The sequence below is a fragment of the Eleutherodactylus coqui genome, chromosome 1, assembly GCF_035609145.1.
Source record: "Eleutherodactylus coqui strain aEleCoq1 chromosome 1, aEleCoq1.hap1, whole genome shotgun sequence".
In the NCBI taxonomy this organism is placed as follows: domain Eukaryota; kingdom Metazoa; phylum Chordata; class Amphibia; order Anura; family Eleutherodactylidae; genus Eleutherodactylus; species Eleutherodactylus coqui.
The window spans coordinates 314,712,912-314,732,329 of NC_089837.1; the positions used below are offsets into that span (position 1 = coordinate 314,712,912).

Consider the following 19,418-nt stretch of genomic DNA (forward strand, 5'->3'; position numbering starts at 1 on the left):
TGGAATCGCGGGGTGATATAGAGATCTAATTGTAAGCCTGATTTCTGGCGTTAATGAATTAGGCTGCGGGTCAGCTGACAACCGTATAGTGTATCAGTTTGTCACGTGTGCAATATCTCTGCTTGTTGTCTTTGAACAAGCACCTACATTATGTAGAAGGATGTCAGCTGTGGTTCTCAGACCTGTCGTAAGCGCAGCGTCAGTGTGCTGATCACATGATCAGGACAGACTTCTACCGTATGTATGTAAACTTGTACGCAGACACTATAAACAGCTACATTGTAATACATTCCAAGTTGATACAAAGTATACGCCGATCAGCCATGGTGTTGGCACCAGCTGCCTCCATGTTGTATGTGTGGATCCACAAAGCCTCTGATGGTATCTGGTACAGCAGATCATATAAAGCGGGCGTACACCCCATGGTGCCATTCTGTGCTGCCTCTAATCGTCTCCTCTCAGACTTGTCTGCGGCTGCTCACATGATGTTTCTCATGTCAAGTAGAAGAGGAGTGATGCATAATGCAGTGTGTGCCATTACTGAGACCCCCATATATATGCAGAATGGGGGTCTCCTGACCAGAAATGAGCAGATGAGGGGGAGCTTTCTTCATGCTTGTTTATGGGAGAAGTGAAACCCTCTGCTGTTTCGTCATCTCCATAAAGTACAGTGAAGAGAGCGGCCTGCATGGTCCTACATACCGTGGTAACTGAAAGAAGACAAATGTCCATCCAGTTCAGCCTGTTTCCACTCCCCCTTGTTGATCCAGAGAAGGCAAAAAAAAAAACAGTGAGGCAGAAGCCAATTTAGCCAATTTTTGAGAAAACAATTCCTTCCTGACTCCATAATGGCAGTCAGAATAATCCTTGGATCAACACCCTTCAGAGAAAAGTTCTTTCCTGACACCAAGTCGGTCTCTTCTCTGGAGTGCTGATTAGGTGAGAAAGTGACCCCAATTTCCTGATGAGTACCAGTTTTACTTCCAGAACTTCAACCAATACAACATTTATGGAATATTCCTTTAAGTGCCAGAAATGTCTCACCCTAAGGCCTCATGCCCACTTGCACACACACAGATTTCACTGCTGAATCCCACAGTGAAATCCATGCGTGCCCACGGCCATGGAGAGGGAAAATACATTATACTTACCTCTCCGGACCTCTCCTCTGTGCAGACTGGATCTTCTTTCTTCTGGCCGGCGGATGTGCTCAACAGCGTGCCGCGCATATGCGCCGTGTACACTTCATTTTTATTTTTTTAGGGCACAGCACAAAAACAGCTGCGGCTGCGCAGTGGATACGGACAGCTTCCATAGGCTTCAATGGAAGCCACGGGAGCCATCCGTGCGGCAGATCCACAGGAAAATGTAGCATGCTGCGATTTCCCGCACACCGGGAAGAAATCCCATCCACATGCTTTTAGCTGCCCTACGGATGCCAATGCATCCCTATGGGTAGCAAGACGCACGGATCTCCCATGTGGGAGCCACGCAAGGATTTCATAAATCAAATTCGCACATGGACATTGGGCCTTAATGTTTGGTGTAGCGCTTTGAATTGACTTCATCTGATGATGTGGCCCTTAGACCAGAAATGGTTGTGCACATTACTGCTTTGAAGGCTATGAAAAACGTTGCTGCCTTTTTCATAAGAAGCTACATTTTTACAGTTGAATGTAAGTAAAAACATTTTGGCTTCAGGCTCACGGATTTTGGCCATGTAATCCGAGCAGAGAAAAATCTATAATGCTTGGACAGAGAAGACCTGGTCACCAAAGAACACGATGGCTGATACTGTCAAAGCCAATACTGGCATGGGTATCACACAACTGAAAGAAGCAGTGCAAAACCGAAAACCATGGAGCTCGCCTTTAGGGTCTCCGAGGGTTGTGAACGACTAAATGGCTAACAACAGAAAAAACTTTTGCTATCCATTCTCTGTACTTGCACAATGTGCTAATACATTGCCAACTGGAGGAATGAAATCCCTGTAAAATGAGTCAGTACTACCAGCTACCTGTCATTGCAGGCGCTGCCAACTAGGAGCTGTCCCCTTGCTGTGAATGAGATAAGCTAGCTCTAGTCTGAGAGGATTGATTTCCTCTTTCTCATTTTGCCCTTTGGACCAGCAGCAGCTCTATGGTTCAGTTCTCACATGTGCACATTGTAGATGCTTTCAGTAGTTGGTCAGATTGCCCATGCCAATCTACAAATATGCAGATCCATATAGTGTAATGCACTGTGTGCTCTGATGCCTAGATATCCTAGCGGACAGTAGCTTTCAGCAGTATTGTGTTACAGTAGCTCTTCTGTCGGGCTAGGCCAGACCATCTAGATTTTGCCTCAATGTGCATCAGTGAGCCTTGGACACTAATGAACCTGTCGCCAATTCAGAGGTCGTTCTTACTTGGACCATGTTTAGTAGGTGCTAACCACTCTATACCGGGAACACTCCACAAGACCTGCTGTTTTAGAAATGCACTTACCTAGTCTTTTAGCCATCACAACTTGGCCCATAGCAAAGTCACTCAGATCCTAAGGCCTCATGTCCACGGGGAAAATCAGATCCGCTGCGGATTTGTAACACGGATTTAGGCTGCGGATGCACTGTAATTGTCTTTTATTTTTCATGCGGGAGATCAATTGAGCTATGTGCTCTATGAGCTCCTGCACGCGTGATCCGCACCTAAATGGAGCATGTCCATTTTTTTTCATGCTCCAGAAATTTATAAATTCACTTTTTTGACCATCCGCAGGTATTTATCTACCCGCGGGTGGTCAATGCATTCCTATGGGGCGCGGATCCGCGTGCGGTAAAAACGCTGCGGTTTTTAATTCTTAATTTGCCCGTGGACATGAGGCCTAAAGGTACCAGTCGACTCTGATCTCTCTTTTACCCCTACATCCAATCCCTGGCCTGAACATGTCAGCTGCACCTCAAGAACATCGCAAGAATCCGCTCTTTTCTCACTGTGGACATGTTAAAAACGCTTACTGTTGCCCTCATCCACTCCCGGCTTGATTATTGCAACTCGTTGCTGATCGGCCTCCCCTGCTCCAGACTCTACCCTCTCCAATCCATCCTGAATGCGGCAGGCAGGCTCATGTTCCTGTCCAGCCGCTACTCGGACGCCTCTGCCCTGTGCCAGTCACTGCACTGGCTGCCCGTTAAATACAGAATTCAATTTAAACTCGCCACCTTCATCCACAAAGCCCTCCACAGTGCAGCACCACCCTATATCGCCTCCCTCATCTCAATCAATCACCCAGCCTGGGCTCTCCGCTCTGCTAATGAAACCAGACTGAGTGCCCCTTTAATTCGAACTTCTCATTCCCGCCTCCAAGACTTCTCCAGAGCAGCACCAGTTCTCTGGAAAGCACTACCAAAGGCTACCTGGGCAATCCATGACTCACAAAACTTCAGGCATGCTCTAAAAACATACCTCTTCAGGGAGGCATACCATATCTCCTAAACCAAATGCCTCTGTACTCCGCCTGATAACATGCTTCCTGACCTACTGACTGCAATCCCTGCTAGCCACCATAAACCGCTCCTGCAGTCATACCGATTCAGACACCACACGGCTAAATGTCTGACCATTGTTTATGTGTATAGCATCCCACACTCCCCACCCCGCCATACCGTGCACATCTCCAGCCCCTTTATTACTTTCTGTATCACCCCATTACTTGTAGGATGTAAGCTCGTTGGAGCAGGACCCGCACCCCTATTGTTTCCATCAACTGATTACTATGTAACCGCGGTTCTGTAATTTTTGTACTTTTGTCTTTCTGTATTCCCCCTGTCTATGTAAGCGCTGTGAAATATGTTGGCGCTATACAAAGATTATTATTACTTTTACATGAGCTGATCGGTCCCGACTGTTCCTCCAAATATTTGTTCGCCCAACGAGTGGTCTGTGTAAAGGGTCCAACAATCAGCCAATGATCGAGTGAAAGTTTGATCATAGACTTTTTTTATTTTTTTTCAGTTTCAGCAAATGTGTGAACAGAGAGATATACCTCTGGCCCATAGGGATGATGTACAATCGTATTAGAGAAAATGAATTAAAGAAAACAAAATGAGCACCGATTGATATGTATGCCGATAGGGCTATGAACTCTGCCCATGTAAAAGGACCTGTATGGTTCACCATTTGTCCTGATTCCAACAAATCAACCTTTAAGAACTGACTGTATTTGCATCCATTATATCAAACCGCAGTACTTGTGGGTTATCTGGCGCAACTTTTTTAATATATACCATTCGATGCTATCTTGCAGGCTATTGCCACGTTTATACCACCTAAATATTTGTCTTGGAGATATAGAGTTTAAGAAATTGTTTTCTTTTCTTTTTACGCATATGTATTGGTGAAACATTTGTGAAATTAATTTAAAAAGTGGTGACAGGTAATCCACAAGTACCAAAACCGCTCACAATCGCAGCAACACAATGACAGAAACTGCATGCAGTCAACCTGCTGACCAAATCGCATGTCCTTATCTTAATCTTTTGGAAAACGTATGACATGTCAGAAGTTTTGATCAGTGGTGTGTGGTGGGCATCCGGGCTCTGAGACTCCTATTGATCGCTAAAACAAAGGGGCAGAAGCTCTCTTTTTGGCTGTCCTTGGAGCAGTGTGCGGACCCGCTCTGTACTTTGTTGATCACAGCTACAGGGACCCGGCATTCGGCCTCCCTTTTTTTAGTGATTGGTGAGGGTCTCAGCACCCCTATCCAATCAATCTAAACTTGATATATCAGAAGTTGTGTGACAGTTTAGTTACCCTTTAAAGTTACGCCTGATCAGTATATATTAGATGTCTAAACTTTCTCAATCACTTGAAGCTATTTTCAGTGTAAAAGCTTGAACCAGTAATACATAAGGCCTCTCTCTCACACACCGTTTTTTTTTTTACAGCGTTTAGTGCTGCGTTTTAAACTCTGCGCTAAATGCTGTAAACCTCCTCCATTTATTTCAGTGGGGCTTCTCAGATGAGCATTAGAACGCAGCGTTTCTCAGACGCTGTCTGCTCTACTTTAGTGCATTTCAGTGCTTTTTAACCCACCTCATCACCCATCGCAATTATGGGGTGCGTTAAAAAATGCTCTCGAAGCCGTTTGAAAAGGTGTTAAAACACTGCTTTTTAACAGACGCCTGTGTGATAGCAGCCTAAGAATTGTCTGCGAATGTAGGATGACTTTGTGTAGTCAGAGCCTCCTCCAGTATCTATGGTGTGCTCCACAATTGAGGAGTGAGGCCCAGTGTCCACAGGTGGATCGGATTCTGCAACTCCACCCCCCAGCTTTTTCCCCACCTCCCTTATTGATTCTAACCTTCAAATCCGCAATTGCGTTTATAGGATGCACTGCCCATTGATTTCTATTGAGCCCGTCTGCACGGAATCCGCAATGAAATGGAGCATGCTGTGTTTTCTTTTCCGCACCAAATGGTCCGCAAATCAAATCTGCGTGCTTAAATTCAGTTTCGGATACCAATGCTTTCCTATGGGCACTTTGAATTGCAGATCTTTTGTGCGGGTAACCTGTGCGACATTGGGCATAAGTTGGGGAGAGATTCCCTGGTGTTACAGAGCAGACTACTGTACAGACGTGATGGGGAAGATCTGATCACACTAAGAAACAATGGCGTCAGTTATCTGATTTGAAGTGCTCAACAAGAAAGCGTTTCGCACAAGTTACAATTACAGTACATTGTTTTGAATATGAAAATAAACCTATTGGTTGCAATTACTGTCAATCAAACCTGCCTTACAATGAAAATTTCTTTGTTTTAAGAGACCCATCCTGCTTCAGGGCCATGAGCGATCCATTACCCAAATCAAGTACAACCGAGATGGGGACCTGCTTTTCACAGTTGCTAAAGATCCAGTAAGTAACTTTCTGACATTTAAAGTCTTAATTCATCTTCTATTGCTGGTTGGATGAAATATTGAGGTGCCCTCACTGTGCTGCATCAAAGAGGCAGAGAGCAGCGCGTACTCGCCCGCGGCCCCGGCACTTTTATGTGCCAGCTGCCGGGCAGCCGGCGCATGCACAGACCGGAGCCAGCGGCGGGTGAGTGACGTTTATGTGCGGGGCTCTCAGAGCCCCGCACAGAAATAGAGCATGCCGTGTTTTTTTGTTTTTTTTTTGCTGCGCGAGATTTTGCGCGGCCGTCTGCATAGGATTGCATTTGTTAACGCAATCCTATGCAGGCTTCCCGCCGCGGAATTTCCGCCCATCTGCAGGCGGCCTAATCGTATTGAAAATCTTAATGTTTTTAATATTTGCTCTATCTTTGTACTTAGGTGGTCAATGTTTGGTACTCGGTAAATGGAGAACGCCTGGGAACCTACAATGGTCACACCGGAGCAGTGTGGTGTGTGGATGTTGACTGTATCCTTTTTATTGCAGCTTTTCTTTGATTCATAAATATCTCAGGTTGAAGTAATAAGCCATTAGTAGCAGATTCAAATGAATGGAAACTAAAGGTGTATTTACACTGCAAAGTGGATCGCCCAAAAGATGGCTTTTGAGCGATCATTTTGCATAAAGTACTACTTGGTACTAATGTCTATTAGTATCAATTAGTAGTGTGTGAGCTGCCAGGAGCTGTAGTCAGGGAACACACCACCCGCTGTTCCCTGATTACATACCCTTTGTTCTGCAGCATGGCTGACAGCTGAGAGAATGCAGTCAGCTGTAATCGGCGCTCCCTGGGCAGAACACAGCGTGTGGTCCGTCTTATCAGCTGTTCTGCTGAATGATGAATTTCATGCAGAACTGAAAACTGTTGTTCGGCAGAAAACTGAAAGATGGGCACATTTACACCAACGATTATGGCTCAAAAGATGACTTTTGAGCCATAATCGTTGTGTCTAAATGGGCCTTTAGACTGCTGTCAGCTTCTGGTGGAAATCCGCTCCATGCCCAACTGCAGCAGCCTGGTGGACAGCTGATCAGCGGGGTTCCTGAAAAGCTGCATTGCTATTTAACACCTATTCTGAGGATAGGCCGTCAACTCATTACAACTGGGCAACCTGTTTGTGACTAATGCTTCATTTGTTGATGTATTTTACTATGTAGCTGACATGAACCTCCATGTCTCCAAAATCTTTGCTAGAATTGTAGTAGATACAGTAATAAAGTGTTTTGTAAAATAATGGCATTATACCTTTTATTCAGCTTAAAAAAAGTAAGATTACAGGAGTGGTCTAAGAGCCAAACAAATTACAAAATCCTTGTTAAACTAAGTTTAATTTTTTTCTCCATTTATTCCATATTAAGCGTTTCCTTTGGTTTAGTGCTTTGCCTGATGGTCTAATATTTTGTGGGGAAAAGGGGTCGTGGTTTCGTTGCAGTACAGTTTTAGGACACAAAAAAAGTTTACACAAGCAATACTCCAGTCCTGGCACTATTTTTGGGACTGATTTGATCATGAAAGGAATAATTGAAGACTTCCTTTGGCACATGCGTTTTTCTCTACCAGGGCAGAAAGTTTATTAAATTGGTGGCAATCTCAAGACGTTTGATAAATTTGTTGCATTTTGCACTTGTGTGGTAGAAGAGCCCAGAAGAACAAGCGGAGGTTGCCGACAGCAGGCTGGATGATGTGTTGCTCCCCAGACTCCCTCCGGCATTGTCTGCCCACAAATTCCTGCTATCTTCATACCATTTGTTATCTGGTTTCCTAACAAGCTGCGTTTAATCCACAGTCCATACCCAATGTAATTACGTATACACTGTAGATCGAACGCATCCATTGAGTTCAATGGAGTTCATACGCACATAATAGGTTGCCATGGCAGTTGGGGGGTTTCTGAAAGGCTCCAGGGCTGTCATTGCATATTGCCTGTCAGATTGCGGTATAATGTTATGCTGTGGCATTACATCATACTGCAGAAGTGATCAAACCATCACAACCTCTTGTCCCCTATGAGGACTAAAAAAAAAAAAAAAAAGTGAAAATGAGTTTACATTTTTTTATTATTTATATAAAAAAAAAAATAAAAGTAGTAAAAGTTTTTAAAAAAAACTTTTGCCATATTTATAATAAGAGTCCTAAATAATAAAACATAAAAACATATTTGGTATCGCAGCGTAGGTAAAAGTCTGAACCAAAGATGGCTTTTTCAATTTCACTCCACTTAGAATTTTTTTTAATGGTTCTCCAGTACATTACATAGCACCATTGAAAAATAGAACTTGTCCCACAAAAAACAAGCCCTCATACAGCTACGTTTAAATAAAAGAGGGGGGGGGGGGGGGAGAGGCATGTCATCAAGGAGTTAAAAAATGTATATATCTCCTTAGGAATAATGTTTGAATAGAAACAGCAGGTGGCGCTATTCTGTGTCTTCCTCAGTAAATGTTCCAAGGTAGTCTCCCATGCTCAGTCTTGTTTCTCTCCACTGGCTATGTGAAGGGACTCCTGGTGTGGTGAGTGGTTATGTCTCACACCCTATAGAGAGTACATGGAACGTAGCCCATTACACAATTTTCCTTAGGCAAGTCTGTGTCGATTTTGATGGTCTGAAAGGAGCTGCTGGGCATCAAAATTAGCAAAGGCAGTTTCAATAGTCCAATTTTGCCTAAAACATCATGTAGGTAGTAATCTAGCACTGATCTTTGTATGTTAACATCCTTAATTCAAGTGTGCAGGGGACACACACCACGTGCTCTCTGGATCAGCAGATAACTCCTGCAGGTTATGGGACTGTGAAACAGGTAAATAAAAGAAATTGTGATCTTACATTCTTTTCCAAATCCATCGCATTTAACATATTAATAATCAGCCCATTTTAGTTCCTGACAATCAACCAATTTTTCATTATCGCATTCCAAGAGCCATTACTTTTTTTATAAAAAGGTCAATTTTTTGTTGAGGGACAAGTTGCTTTTTTAATAGCATCATTTTGGGTACATTCAGATGCTGCAAAGTTCAACTTTATTCTTTAACCCCCCCCTTAAGGACCAAGTTCTGTAAATATTTGGCGCCTGGTTCTGGGCTTTAATCTCTGCCAATAGCTGATGTATGGCGCGAGATTAAAGCCTTTTCTCCTGCATCCAAGCAAGAGAGGTGGGGTCCTCAGCTGTTGGTCACAGCTGAGAACCTAGAGGAGAAGACACAAGTGGTTTTTAACCGCTTCTGCTTTCCTTCCTGGGTACATAGCGCTCAATGAGCGCTATGTACTAAGAAGTGAAAGTGTTTCTTCCACTATGCGACCTGTTGAAACCGTTAACGGTGGGTGCTCCCTGGCACAGCAGAACTGCAGGGTCCTAGCAGATCCTGATCAGCTCTTTAGTGACTGATGTCACTACAAGGGATGTTTTTTTTCCTGTAACTGGGGCTCCTATGGATTCTTCCCCTATGGATGCCCTAGCTACAGTGGAAAAGTCTTTTTTTTATTTTTTTTATTTGACAATGTGAATAAACCCCAGAAGTCTTATATGACGTCCTGGGGGGTCATAGATGTTAAATAAAACGTTACGAAAAGAAGTTAAAAAAAATTCCAGAATCTAACCCAAGAAAACTTCAGACTTTTTCTTGCACCACACTTTGATCCCTTCGCTAGACCTTTAATGGATGATTTTGGTGTCATTAGATTTGTGACATTCTCACCACCGCCATAAAATTTGAGTTAGATATATTGAGTGACCTGTAAGGCAAGGTTAAAGTAGCTGTGTTACGTGTATCGTTGCTGCATCGCTAGGGAGAGTGAAGTGTTGCTGAAATCCAAAACCATACATACTATATATCAAAACTTCAGAAACAAAATGAGAAAGCCATTCCTATACTTTTATTTTAGCATAAATTTACTAATATAAAAATAACTCTAAATGTTAAAAAAAAATCAACTTTTTTCACCTGTTAATCCCAATGAAACTAAAAAACAGGGGGAAAAAACAGTTAAAGAAAAGATATAAAAAAATAGTCCTATATGTCACAGAAAAAAAAAGCTGCAAAATAATTTTGGTAGCTAAAGGAACAATAATAGGACAGTAAAACTACCACATGGGTAAAATTCTTAAAAACTGGTCGCTTAGGTACAAAACAGCCTGATCCTTAAGGGGTTAAGAGGTTGTTCAGGACTTTTACTATAGATGAACTATCCTCAGGCTTATTTTTATCTGCTTCTGGTTTTATGATTGTCCTCACTGTTGTTTTTTTTCTCATTGGACTTTAGGAAAACAGCTAGCTCTTTTGCAAACAAATTCAGCTGTCAGAACCTGTGGATTTGACTTTGGCGGAAATATCATCATGTTTTCAACAGACAAGCAGATGGGTTACCAGTGTTTTGTCAACTTCTTTGACCTGAGGGACCCTTCTCAGATTGGTGAGGAGACAAATATTACGTCAAAATAGGATATCCACAATAACGTGGTCAAGCATGGCTTATGCACACGACAGTATTATGGCTGCATACAAGTGTTGGTTTATACAGAGTCCTTATACAGCATCTATATAAATCTGTGGGACCGTACTGAGCCTACAGTTCTGAGAATTATATGGTTTATATATCAGAACATAAAAAAAAACATTTGGTCCTTAGAAGGTCTTAAAATTAGGTAACTACAACATCAGATGAACAACATGAAAAATCATTGTCCTTATTTAGTTAAAGGAGTAATTTAGGACTTTGTTAACTTTTACCTATTGATTTTATTGGGAAACGTTCCTTCAATACCAACCCAGGGCGTTGCGCTATGGTCCTCTTTCTGCTTGCTCTGCTGACCATATTTACAGTGGTACCAGAAATCAGCTGCTCAACAGGGATCCGAGTGGTGGGTTCTGTCAGTCATCTATAGAAATAGTTAAAGTCCCAGAATACCCATTTGAATGCCAGTCAAATGCCCTAATTAATTTGTCATCAGCAAGTGCGGCCACCACTGTAAAAGCAGATGTTTTGTCATTTTCCTGGTCTGGAGCATTCAGGTGTGTGTTAACACAATTGCATGGACGAAAGACATCAGCAATTATATTAGAGAAGCAGTTGTTGTGGTCCATCAATCTGGGAAAAGTTATAAGGCCATTTCCAAACAATTTGGTGTCCAGTATTCTACAGTAAGAAAGATTATTCCCGAGAGGAAAACATTCAAGACGGCTGACAATCTTCCGAGGAGTGGGGGTCCCAACAAATTCACCACAAAGTCAGCCTGTGCTACGGTAAGAGAAATAACAACAAAAAACCTCAGCTCTACATCTCGGACTAAACGCCTCAGTTAGCATGTTAAATGTTCATGACTACTATTAGAAAAAGACTGAAGAAGTATGGCTTGTTTGGAAGAGTTGCCTGGAGACAGCCTCTTTCTAAAATGAATATGGCTGCTTGGCTAAAGTTTGCAAAGTTGCATCTGAACAAATCGCAAGACTTCTAGAACAAAGTTTGGAGAGATGAGACCAGAGTGGGGGAGATGTTTGGACATAATGCCCAGCACCACGATTGGAGATAACCAAACACGGCATATTCGCACAAACACCTTATGCCAACTCTCAAGCACAGTGTTGGATTCCACAAACCTCAATGAACTGCAGCAATGCTGTAAAGAACAGTAGGCCAAAATTCCTCCAGCATTTGAGAGACTGATGAAATAATTACTTCAAGTTATTGCTGGTAAAGGTGGTCTCAACAAGCTATTGATTTAGAGTGTACTAAATTTTTTACCCATTGCTTCTGCATTAGTTTTTGTTAAATAATGATAAGGTGTAACTTATAATGTGTTGTTCATATGAGGTTTTATTTATCTATTTGAAGCCTTCTAAGGAACTGATGTTTTTCTTAGGCTGGGTTCACACTTGGCGTATTCCCGTCGGAAATCTCGCGGTTTGGCCGCAGCAAAAACCGCGAGATTCCCGCCACGAGAACCGCGGCGGCTTTGAAGCGGCCCGGCCGCTTGCTTTTCCGTTGCGGCCGGCTCTCCCATAGAGGAGAGCGCGGCCGTGACATAAACAAACAAAAAAACGAAAGTAAACAGACATGCTGCTTCTTTTGAAACTGCGGCGGCCGCAGCCGCAGCTTCAACCGGATTTACCGCAGCAGATTAGCCGTCCCGTGTGGACAAGGTTTCTGAGAAACCTCGTACACATGGCTGGCTAATCCCGAGATTAGCGGCCGCGGGCGGTTTTGCCGCGGGCGGATCTGCTGCGGCAGAACCGCGTCAAATCCGCCCTGTGTGAACCCAGCCTTATTGTCCTGATTAGAGATGAGCGAGCACACTCGGATAAGTCAGTTACTCGAGCGAGCATCGCTCTTCTCGAGTGACTGCATTCCTGTCCGAGCAGGCTCGAGGGGGACCGGGGGGTTAACGCGGGGGAGAAAGAGAGAGAGCTCACTCTCTTCCCCCCGCTACCCCCTGATATCCCCCACTGCCCCTGCCCCCTCAAGCCTGCTCGGACAAGAATGCAGTTACTCGAAAAGTGATGCTCGCTCGAGTAACTGACTTATCCGAGTGTGCTCGCTCATCTCTAGTCCTGATGCATAAAACCATAGAATTCAAGGTGGGAAACCATGAGAATATCACATCACTGCCGCACGCCATTAAAATGGCGCGAAAGTCAATAGGAGTTTCTAATGTTAAAAACCTTTCGCACTAAAAACGCAAGTTCATGCGCTCCAACGCGATAAAGGAGGCTTCATAGGGAAACACTGGGAGAGAAAAAAATTGCAAAACGCAGAAAGATAGCCGATACTGCAGTTTTTTTTCACTCCACATTACATGAGTGAAAACAATGCAAATAGGAATAAAGCTGTTGAAAATCATTGGTTTTGCGTTTTCACTCACTCTTGCATCGCAGGAAAAACACACAATTTTATCGCAAGTGTGAAGGCGCCCTGACGGCGACCTAATGACTATATACAAATATATCAGGGGACAATACAGAGATCTCTCCCATCATCTATTTATACCCAGGACTGTGACTGTAACAAGGGGGCATCCTTTATCTCTAGAGGAAAGAAGGTTTTTACACCAACATTAAAGGGGGTTCTTTTTTTGTAGGAGCAGTGAGACTGTGGAACTCCCTGCCTGAGGGCATGGTGATGGCAAATTTGATAAGAGTTCAAGAGAGACCTGGATGTCTTTCTTGAGCGATACAGTATTATATGTTATCATAAATAACTTCAGAAGGGTTGTTGAGGCTATTCCAATTGCTAGATTGGAGGCAGTAAGGAATTTTTTTTCCCCCTTAAATGGGGAAAATTGGCTGTTACTTCACTGGTTTTTTTTTTGCCTTTCTCTGGTGTGTAATAGGCTGAACTGGATGGACATATGTATTTTTTTTCAGCCTAAGGGCGCCCACCCACTGGCGTTTGCGATTTTCGTGCGTGAAAAACGCCGCGTTTTCGCGGCTTTTCCATTGACTTTCATGGGTGCATTAGGAGAAAAATAAGGACACATATGCAACTGACAGTTCCTATGTTAAAAAACGCAACGCAACGCAAAACGCCAGTGGACAGGAACACATGTTATCTCTATGCCTGTGCAGGAAAAACGCAAAACGCAAACGCAGGTAAAAAAACGCAAGTGGGTGGGCGCCCTCACTTTGTTACAAAGACTACTTAGTTTTTCTCTGTATAATAATGAACATTCAGTTCTCACTGATTAAATGACTGACTTTATGCAAATTTCTTAGAGGACAACGAGCCTTACATGAAGATCAACTGTAGTGAGTCAAAGATAACTAGCGCTGTTTGGGGACCTCTAGGAGAGAATATCATTGCTGGACATGAAAATGGAGAGTTGAACCAGTATAGTGCAAAGGTGAGCAACAACTTTTACCCTTTTTGTTTTCCTTTTTTTTTATTGCTTCTTCAAAAAAACATGTAAGAGAATTTTGCATCCTATATAGAATTCAGTGGATTTTGTAACTTCTGTGATCCCTAATAATATAATAAAATTATAATATTTAGTATTTAAAAGATAAAAACACTTGGATATGTGGAGATTCTCTGTATGCTTTTATTTTCTGTAGTCTGGAGAGATTGCTAACACTATCAAGGAGCACTCCAAGCAGATCAATGATATTCAGACCTCCAGAGATATGACTATGTTCATCACTGCATCCAAAGACTGCAGCGCCAAGGTAAGGGGCCTCTACAGCTGAAAGTTACTTATTGAAAAGTATCTTGTGATAGTTCCTCTCTTTTAAAGGGAACATGCATGTTTTTATGCTATGTGTGTGTGTGTATATAATATATACCGTGTGTGTATATTATAATATTTTCTTTATAATTTTGCATTGTTGTGAAACCTTTCACTGAGGCAGAAAAAGTCTGTATATTAGTAAAATGCCCTTCACATTTTAGATATATAATAAAATAGTTCTAGTTTATTGAGACTATTTAAAAACAGGGCACACGATTTGCACTTTACTCGTTATTGTTTTAGAGAGTGCGCAGGCAATAAACAATAACGAGTAACGTGCATGCAGACAAATTGTGTGCCCTGTTTTTAAATCGTCTCAATAAATTAGAACTATTTTTATGTCTATACTGTAAAGTGCATTGTTGTGAAAGCACTAGGAGCTTATATTTTACAAATCAAGACAGGTTTTTTTGTTTTTTACATCACACATACATAGGTATGGCAGTTGTTTTAAATATGTAATCAGTGTTTTCTTTGCAGATCTTTGATTGCACCACTCTAGAACATCAGAAATCCTTTCGTACAGAGAGACCAGTAAATTCTGCAGCACTATCTCCAATCTATGATCATGTAAGTAAAATGATAGTTGAAATGCTTAAAAGAAATCTATCGCACAATATTTATAGAATTACTTACGGGTATCTTTTACACATAGCGATTTATTGACAAATAATTTTTTTTTTTAAACAGTGATTTTGGGTGATATTCGTACCATGTACACACAACACCAACGGGGCACTGAGCAAGAAATGGCTCTGTAGTCAATTTGTTCCATCTCACTCATCGACTTCTTGCTTAGTGTTAATAGGAGTTCAGTCTTTGAACAACTGCCTGTTCACAGTATATGGAGGCGAGCGGCCAGAAGAGATCTCTGGCATACTCCACTTTCATTTACTGAATAACCCGCTCCTGTGTGAAAGCACAGGAGCAGTGGTCATTGAGAAGACTGTCAGGCACATAGTTGTCCCATGTAAAGGTACCTTTTAATAAAGATATACTAGTGATTTTGGATTATGAGTTTTACTTGTTTTCTGTAGGACCAGTGTAAGTCTGCTTTCACACGAGCGTATTAAGGATACATTTCCGTGCCTGTGTTATGGATGAGCGTCCTGGCCTGACCTCTGATCTACTGGCCCAAAGTCACAGTATCACAGATTCTTATTGGACTGGAACATTCATCTGTAATACGGGCACAAAAATTCACGCGTAATACACTTATTTAAAAGCAACTTTAGGCCTCCCTCACACAGGCGGTTTTTAAATGCATTTAGCGCTACACGAAACGCTTTACAGCGCACCCATTCATTTCAATGGGGCTGCTCACACAAGGCTGAAAACGCAGTGTCTTCATCGCTGTGATTTGACAGCATTGCATGCTCTGTTTTTGACAGTTTTCAGCCCTGTGTCGCCCATTGAAATAAATGGGCAGCGGTTTCAGCACTGCTGAAAACGTGGCAAAACTTGGTGCTGCGTTTTTGGCAGTGTTAACCGCACACCGATTTTCGGGGTGAGGGCTTGCAATATAAGCCCTACCCCCGAAAATCAGTCCTAGCTACACTAGATCGAAATAAAAAGCAATACTCACCTAGCAGTTGCGTCCGGGTCCCAGGCACTGATCTCTGTCGCTGCTCGTGGCTTCCCCTGCACTGGCAGATCTATTGCTGTAAGCCAGGTTTGAGAACCTCGCCTCCAGCAATAGATTGCTGTGATTGGTTCTCGGCACTGGCTTGATGCCCAATCACAGCCATTCATTGGCTTCCTCAGTCAGTCAGAGACGGCAAACTCTGAATGGCTGTGATTGGTTCTCTGCGCTGGCTCAATGCCCAATCACAGCAATCTATTGCTGGAGGCGGGGCTCTCAAACCTGGCTTACAGCAGTAGATAATCCGGCAGTGCAGGGTATGCCCGGAGCAGCAGCAGAGATCAGCGCCCGGGACCCATATGACAGCTGCTAGATGAGTATTGATTTATTTATTTTCTTCAGCATCCTTGGCTGCGTTTTCAGCTGCGCAGAAAACAGCCAAAGCGCTGGCGTAAAGAATGCCGGCGCTGCTGAAACTGGGCTGCATCTGCAGTAAACGCAGCGCTGAAAAACGCTGCGTTTATGCAAACGCCTGTGTGGGGGAGGCCTAAGACTCATTTTGTGGATAGAAGTATTTCAAGCAAATCTGAAGTATCATACTTACCACCATGGCAGTTATGATTGCTTATTAAGTTGTAAGGAACTGGTGACGGCCCCCTTTTTTAAATCTGTACTATTGCTTGGAAGTAAGCTTAGTTTGCCTTCTTATTTTAACTGTTGTACAGGTTGTATTGGGAGGAGGACAGGAAGCCATGGATGTGACAACGACTTCCACCAGGATCGGTAAATTTGAAGCAAGGTAAACAAGCTTTTCATAAATCTTATTCAGGGTGGATTCACACGGGCGATTTTTTCACGCGCAAATTCCATCCAATTGCATTATCAACGAAACTCGCACATGAAATTAACACATTGTTTTCAATGTGTTTATTCATATAAATGTTTTTCTCTCGCAGCGATGCTGTGAGATATTAAGACTGTTGTGTGGAATCGCCCAAAAATGGGACATGCAAAGAATTGCCGATTTCCTATGCGATCTTTACATGCAATTACAATGCCATTTTTACCATTGAAACTATTGGAAGCACTTGCAATTTCTTTTTTTCCCCACACACGTCTGAAAAACGCAAGTGCATAGATGCGATGCGTTTAAGCAAAAACGCATTGCATTCGCATCCAAAATCGAAAGTTTAAGAGCGTGATATCCGTCCAGGTTTCTGAAACTAATATCATACCCGCCTGTGTGAATCTAGCCTCAGAGGATAGGAACTTATGCAGGCATAAGAAACTAACTGTCTGTCATCTTCTAGATTTTTCCATGTTGCGGTTGAGGAGGAGTTTGGTAGAGTTAAGGGTCATTTTGGACCCATCAACAGTTTAGCATTCCACCCAGATGGCAAAAGGTAAGTGCAAATTCACATAGTCTTAAGGTAAATCAATTTGTAACATGATTGTGATAAGTTCTCTTCCCATCTCTCTACAGTTACAGCAGTGGTGGAGAGGATGGATATGTCAGAATACATTACTTTGACCAGCAATATTTTGAATTCGAGTTTGAGTCTTGAGCTTATGTCACCCTGTCCGCTGGTCAGAATACACGTGAAAGGAACCCTAACGCAACTAAATCCAGTTAGAAAAGCAAAGTACATTCTTTTAATGTCCATGTATTTAAAGGGGTTTTACACTTCTGTAAAATCTTATATAATGTAAGAACATTCACTGCTCACATTACATAACCTAATCCCTCCTAAAATGTTACCATGTTAAAGAGTTCCAATTGGCTCTGGGAAACAACTGCTCAGGAGGGTGCAAACATGCTTAGTCATTAATTTCTATTTAAGTAGCTTCTTCCTTCACAGCAAAAAAATTAAATGTGATTATATGCAAAATACCTTGTCTCAGATGAGCCATGGTTCACCAAAGTGGTAAATCGTTAGAACTGGCATACATTTCATAATGTGTTTAATAATCTTGTTTTACATTAGTGTGAAAACCCTATAGAAAAATAATAAAACAATACTTACCAAGTGTCCTCAATTTGCCCTCACTGATGTTTCGGAGAAAACATAATATAAATAAGATGTTGCCAGATGGTTTTTGAACATTTGCAATAAAAATATTTGAATTGCTTTAATCCCTAAATATGGAATTTGATCTTGCTCATCTGCCCTATGATAAAGTATTAAAAGTTAAAGAGAACCTGTCATCCTGTTTATGTTGTCCTCATTGAAGACATTTAAAAGTAGAAATGTAGTGGGATTCAAAGACACAAAAGCAGTTTTTTTTCAGGAAGTATAAAAAAAATGTATTTGTAGCAGTACAGGTTCAGAATAGGTTTTCACATTCTGAACAGCGAACACAAGGGTCATACACCTTTTATACAACAATAAAATTCCTTCATCTATATCACATTTTGCCTCATTGCTGCGCAAGCCCAGTAAATTCTCCGTACAAACTGCTGTTTCATTTCCTGGCTGTTTATTAGGCATATTTCTGCCCTCCATTTATGGCATCTGTCATTTTATTTGCATTAACTCTTTATCTAAATCCTGGCTATCATATCCCCCACTTTGATGCTCAGTATATCTACAGAGCATCATCATTTTTGTATTGGGGTTTATATTTTCATAAAGGTCATAACATGAGCAGGGATTTTTCTTTGCACCCTAGCTTCCACCGTACCAGTAATAGTCAAAATACTAACGACAAAGAGAGCAAACCTGGTGTGTATGAGGGTCTGGAGCCCAGTAAGACGTCTTGGGACCAAAAGCCTCAAGGAGGCTCCGCCCCTGATTACATGACGGGGATGTCATCAAAGGTCCTTCATCCCCAGTGAGGGAGTTACATGCTCTGCCCCTGATCACATGACTGTGACATCATCACAGGTCCTGTACGCACACGGCTGTTGTCTGGCTAGGTGTTCGTTAGTATTCAATAGCAACTAAGGCTCTGGGAGGTTTGTAGTCCGACCGTAATCTGCACAAGGATAGAGAACCTGTGATGATGTCACCATCATGTGATATGGGACAAAGCATGTAACTCCCTACTGGGGATTAAGGAGCTTTGATGTCGCTGTCATGTGATCAGGGGCTCCGCATGACTGCGACGTCATCACAGGTCCTTCATCTCCAGTGCTGTGCTGCTTCTGATCCCTGTTGTATGGGATGAACAATGTATGTAGCAGAGCTGTGTGTGTGAGGTCCACATAGCACAACTGTGTGGCGCATTGTGCCACCTGAAACCACTGGTACTATAATTTACTAGTATGCATAAGTAGAGGTAGTAGGCAAGGCAGGAGGATGCACACTGCCAAAATAAGCAACAACATGCCCACTAAGGTCTTAAATCCCCCAAAGGCTGAATACCACTCGCCAAATAAATGATTAGGGTTTCATCCCATCCAGGTCTGAACCAGGACATGCGCTACCTTTTGCACCCTATCTATAATCTCTTCAATAACTTTCTCTTTGTCATCTATCTGCAGACAGCAGTTAGTGAGGTTGAATTTTTCACAAACCCCCTCCTCCTTTTTGCGACTGTTTATTCATCTCACATATTACCACGGTTGGCATGATCTCCGTTCTCATCCTGGAAACTTGGGCTAAACCCTAAGGAATATGTTACCTTACCTAACTGTAGGAAGATGGCTGTTCCGAAGAGGAATCAATAATCCTTCCCGGTTACA

The 19,418-nt window shown here is 42.5% G+C and overlaps 1 protein-coding gene across 1 annotated transcript in view; it reads left to right on the plus strand.

The window, feature by feature from the left end:
• The window catches only part of EIF3I (eukaryotic translation initiation factor 3 subunit I), an 18,291-nt gene extending 352 nt beyond the window's left edge, over positions 1 to 17,939 (plus strand). The window contains exons 2-11 of the mRNA XM_066575013.1: positions 5,803 to 5,895; positions 6,315 to 6,402; positions 8,668 to 8,733; positions 10,194 to 10,343; positions 13,640 to 13,767; positions 13,979 to 14,089; positions 14,632 to 14,721; positions 16,459 to 16,532; positions 17,044 to 17,136; positions 17,217 to 17,939. Coding sequence (XP_066431110.1) covers positions 5,803 to 5,895; positions 6,315 to 6,402; positions 8,668 to 8,733; positions 10,194 to 10,343; positions 13,640 to 13,767; positions 13,979 to 14,089; positions 14,632 to 14,721; positions 16,459 to 16,532; positions 17,044 to 17,136; positions 17,217 to 17,298 — 975 coding nt within the window. The 3' untranslated portion in view covers positions 17,299 to 17,939. The remainder of the gene's footprint in view (positions 1 to 5,802; positions 5,896 to 6,314; positions 6,403 to 8,667; positions 8,734 to 10,193; positions 10,344 to 13,639; positions 13,768 to 13,978; positions 14,090 to 14,631; positions 14,722 to 16,458; positions 16,533 to 17,043; positions 17,137 to 17,216) is intronic.
• Positions 17,940 to 19,418: the final 1,479 nt, after the last annotated feature.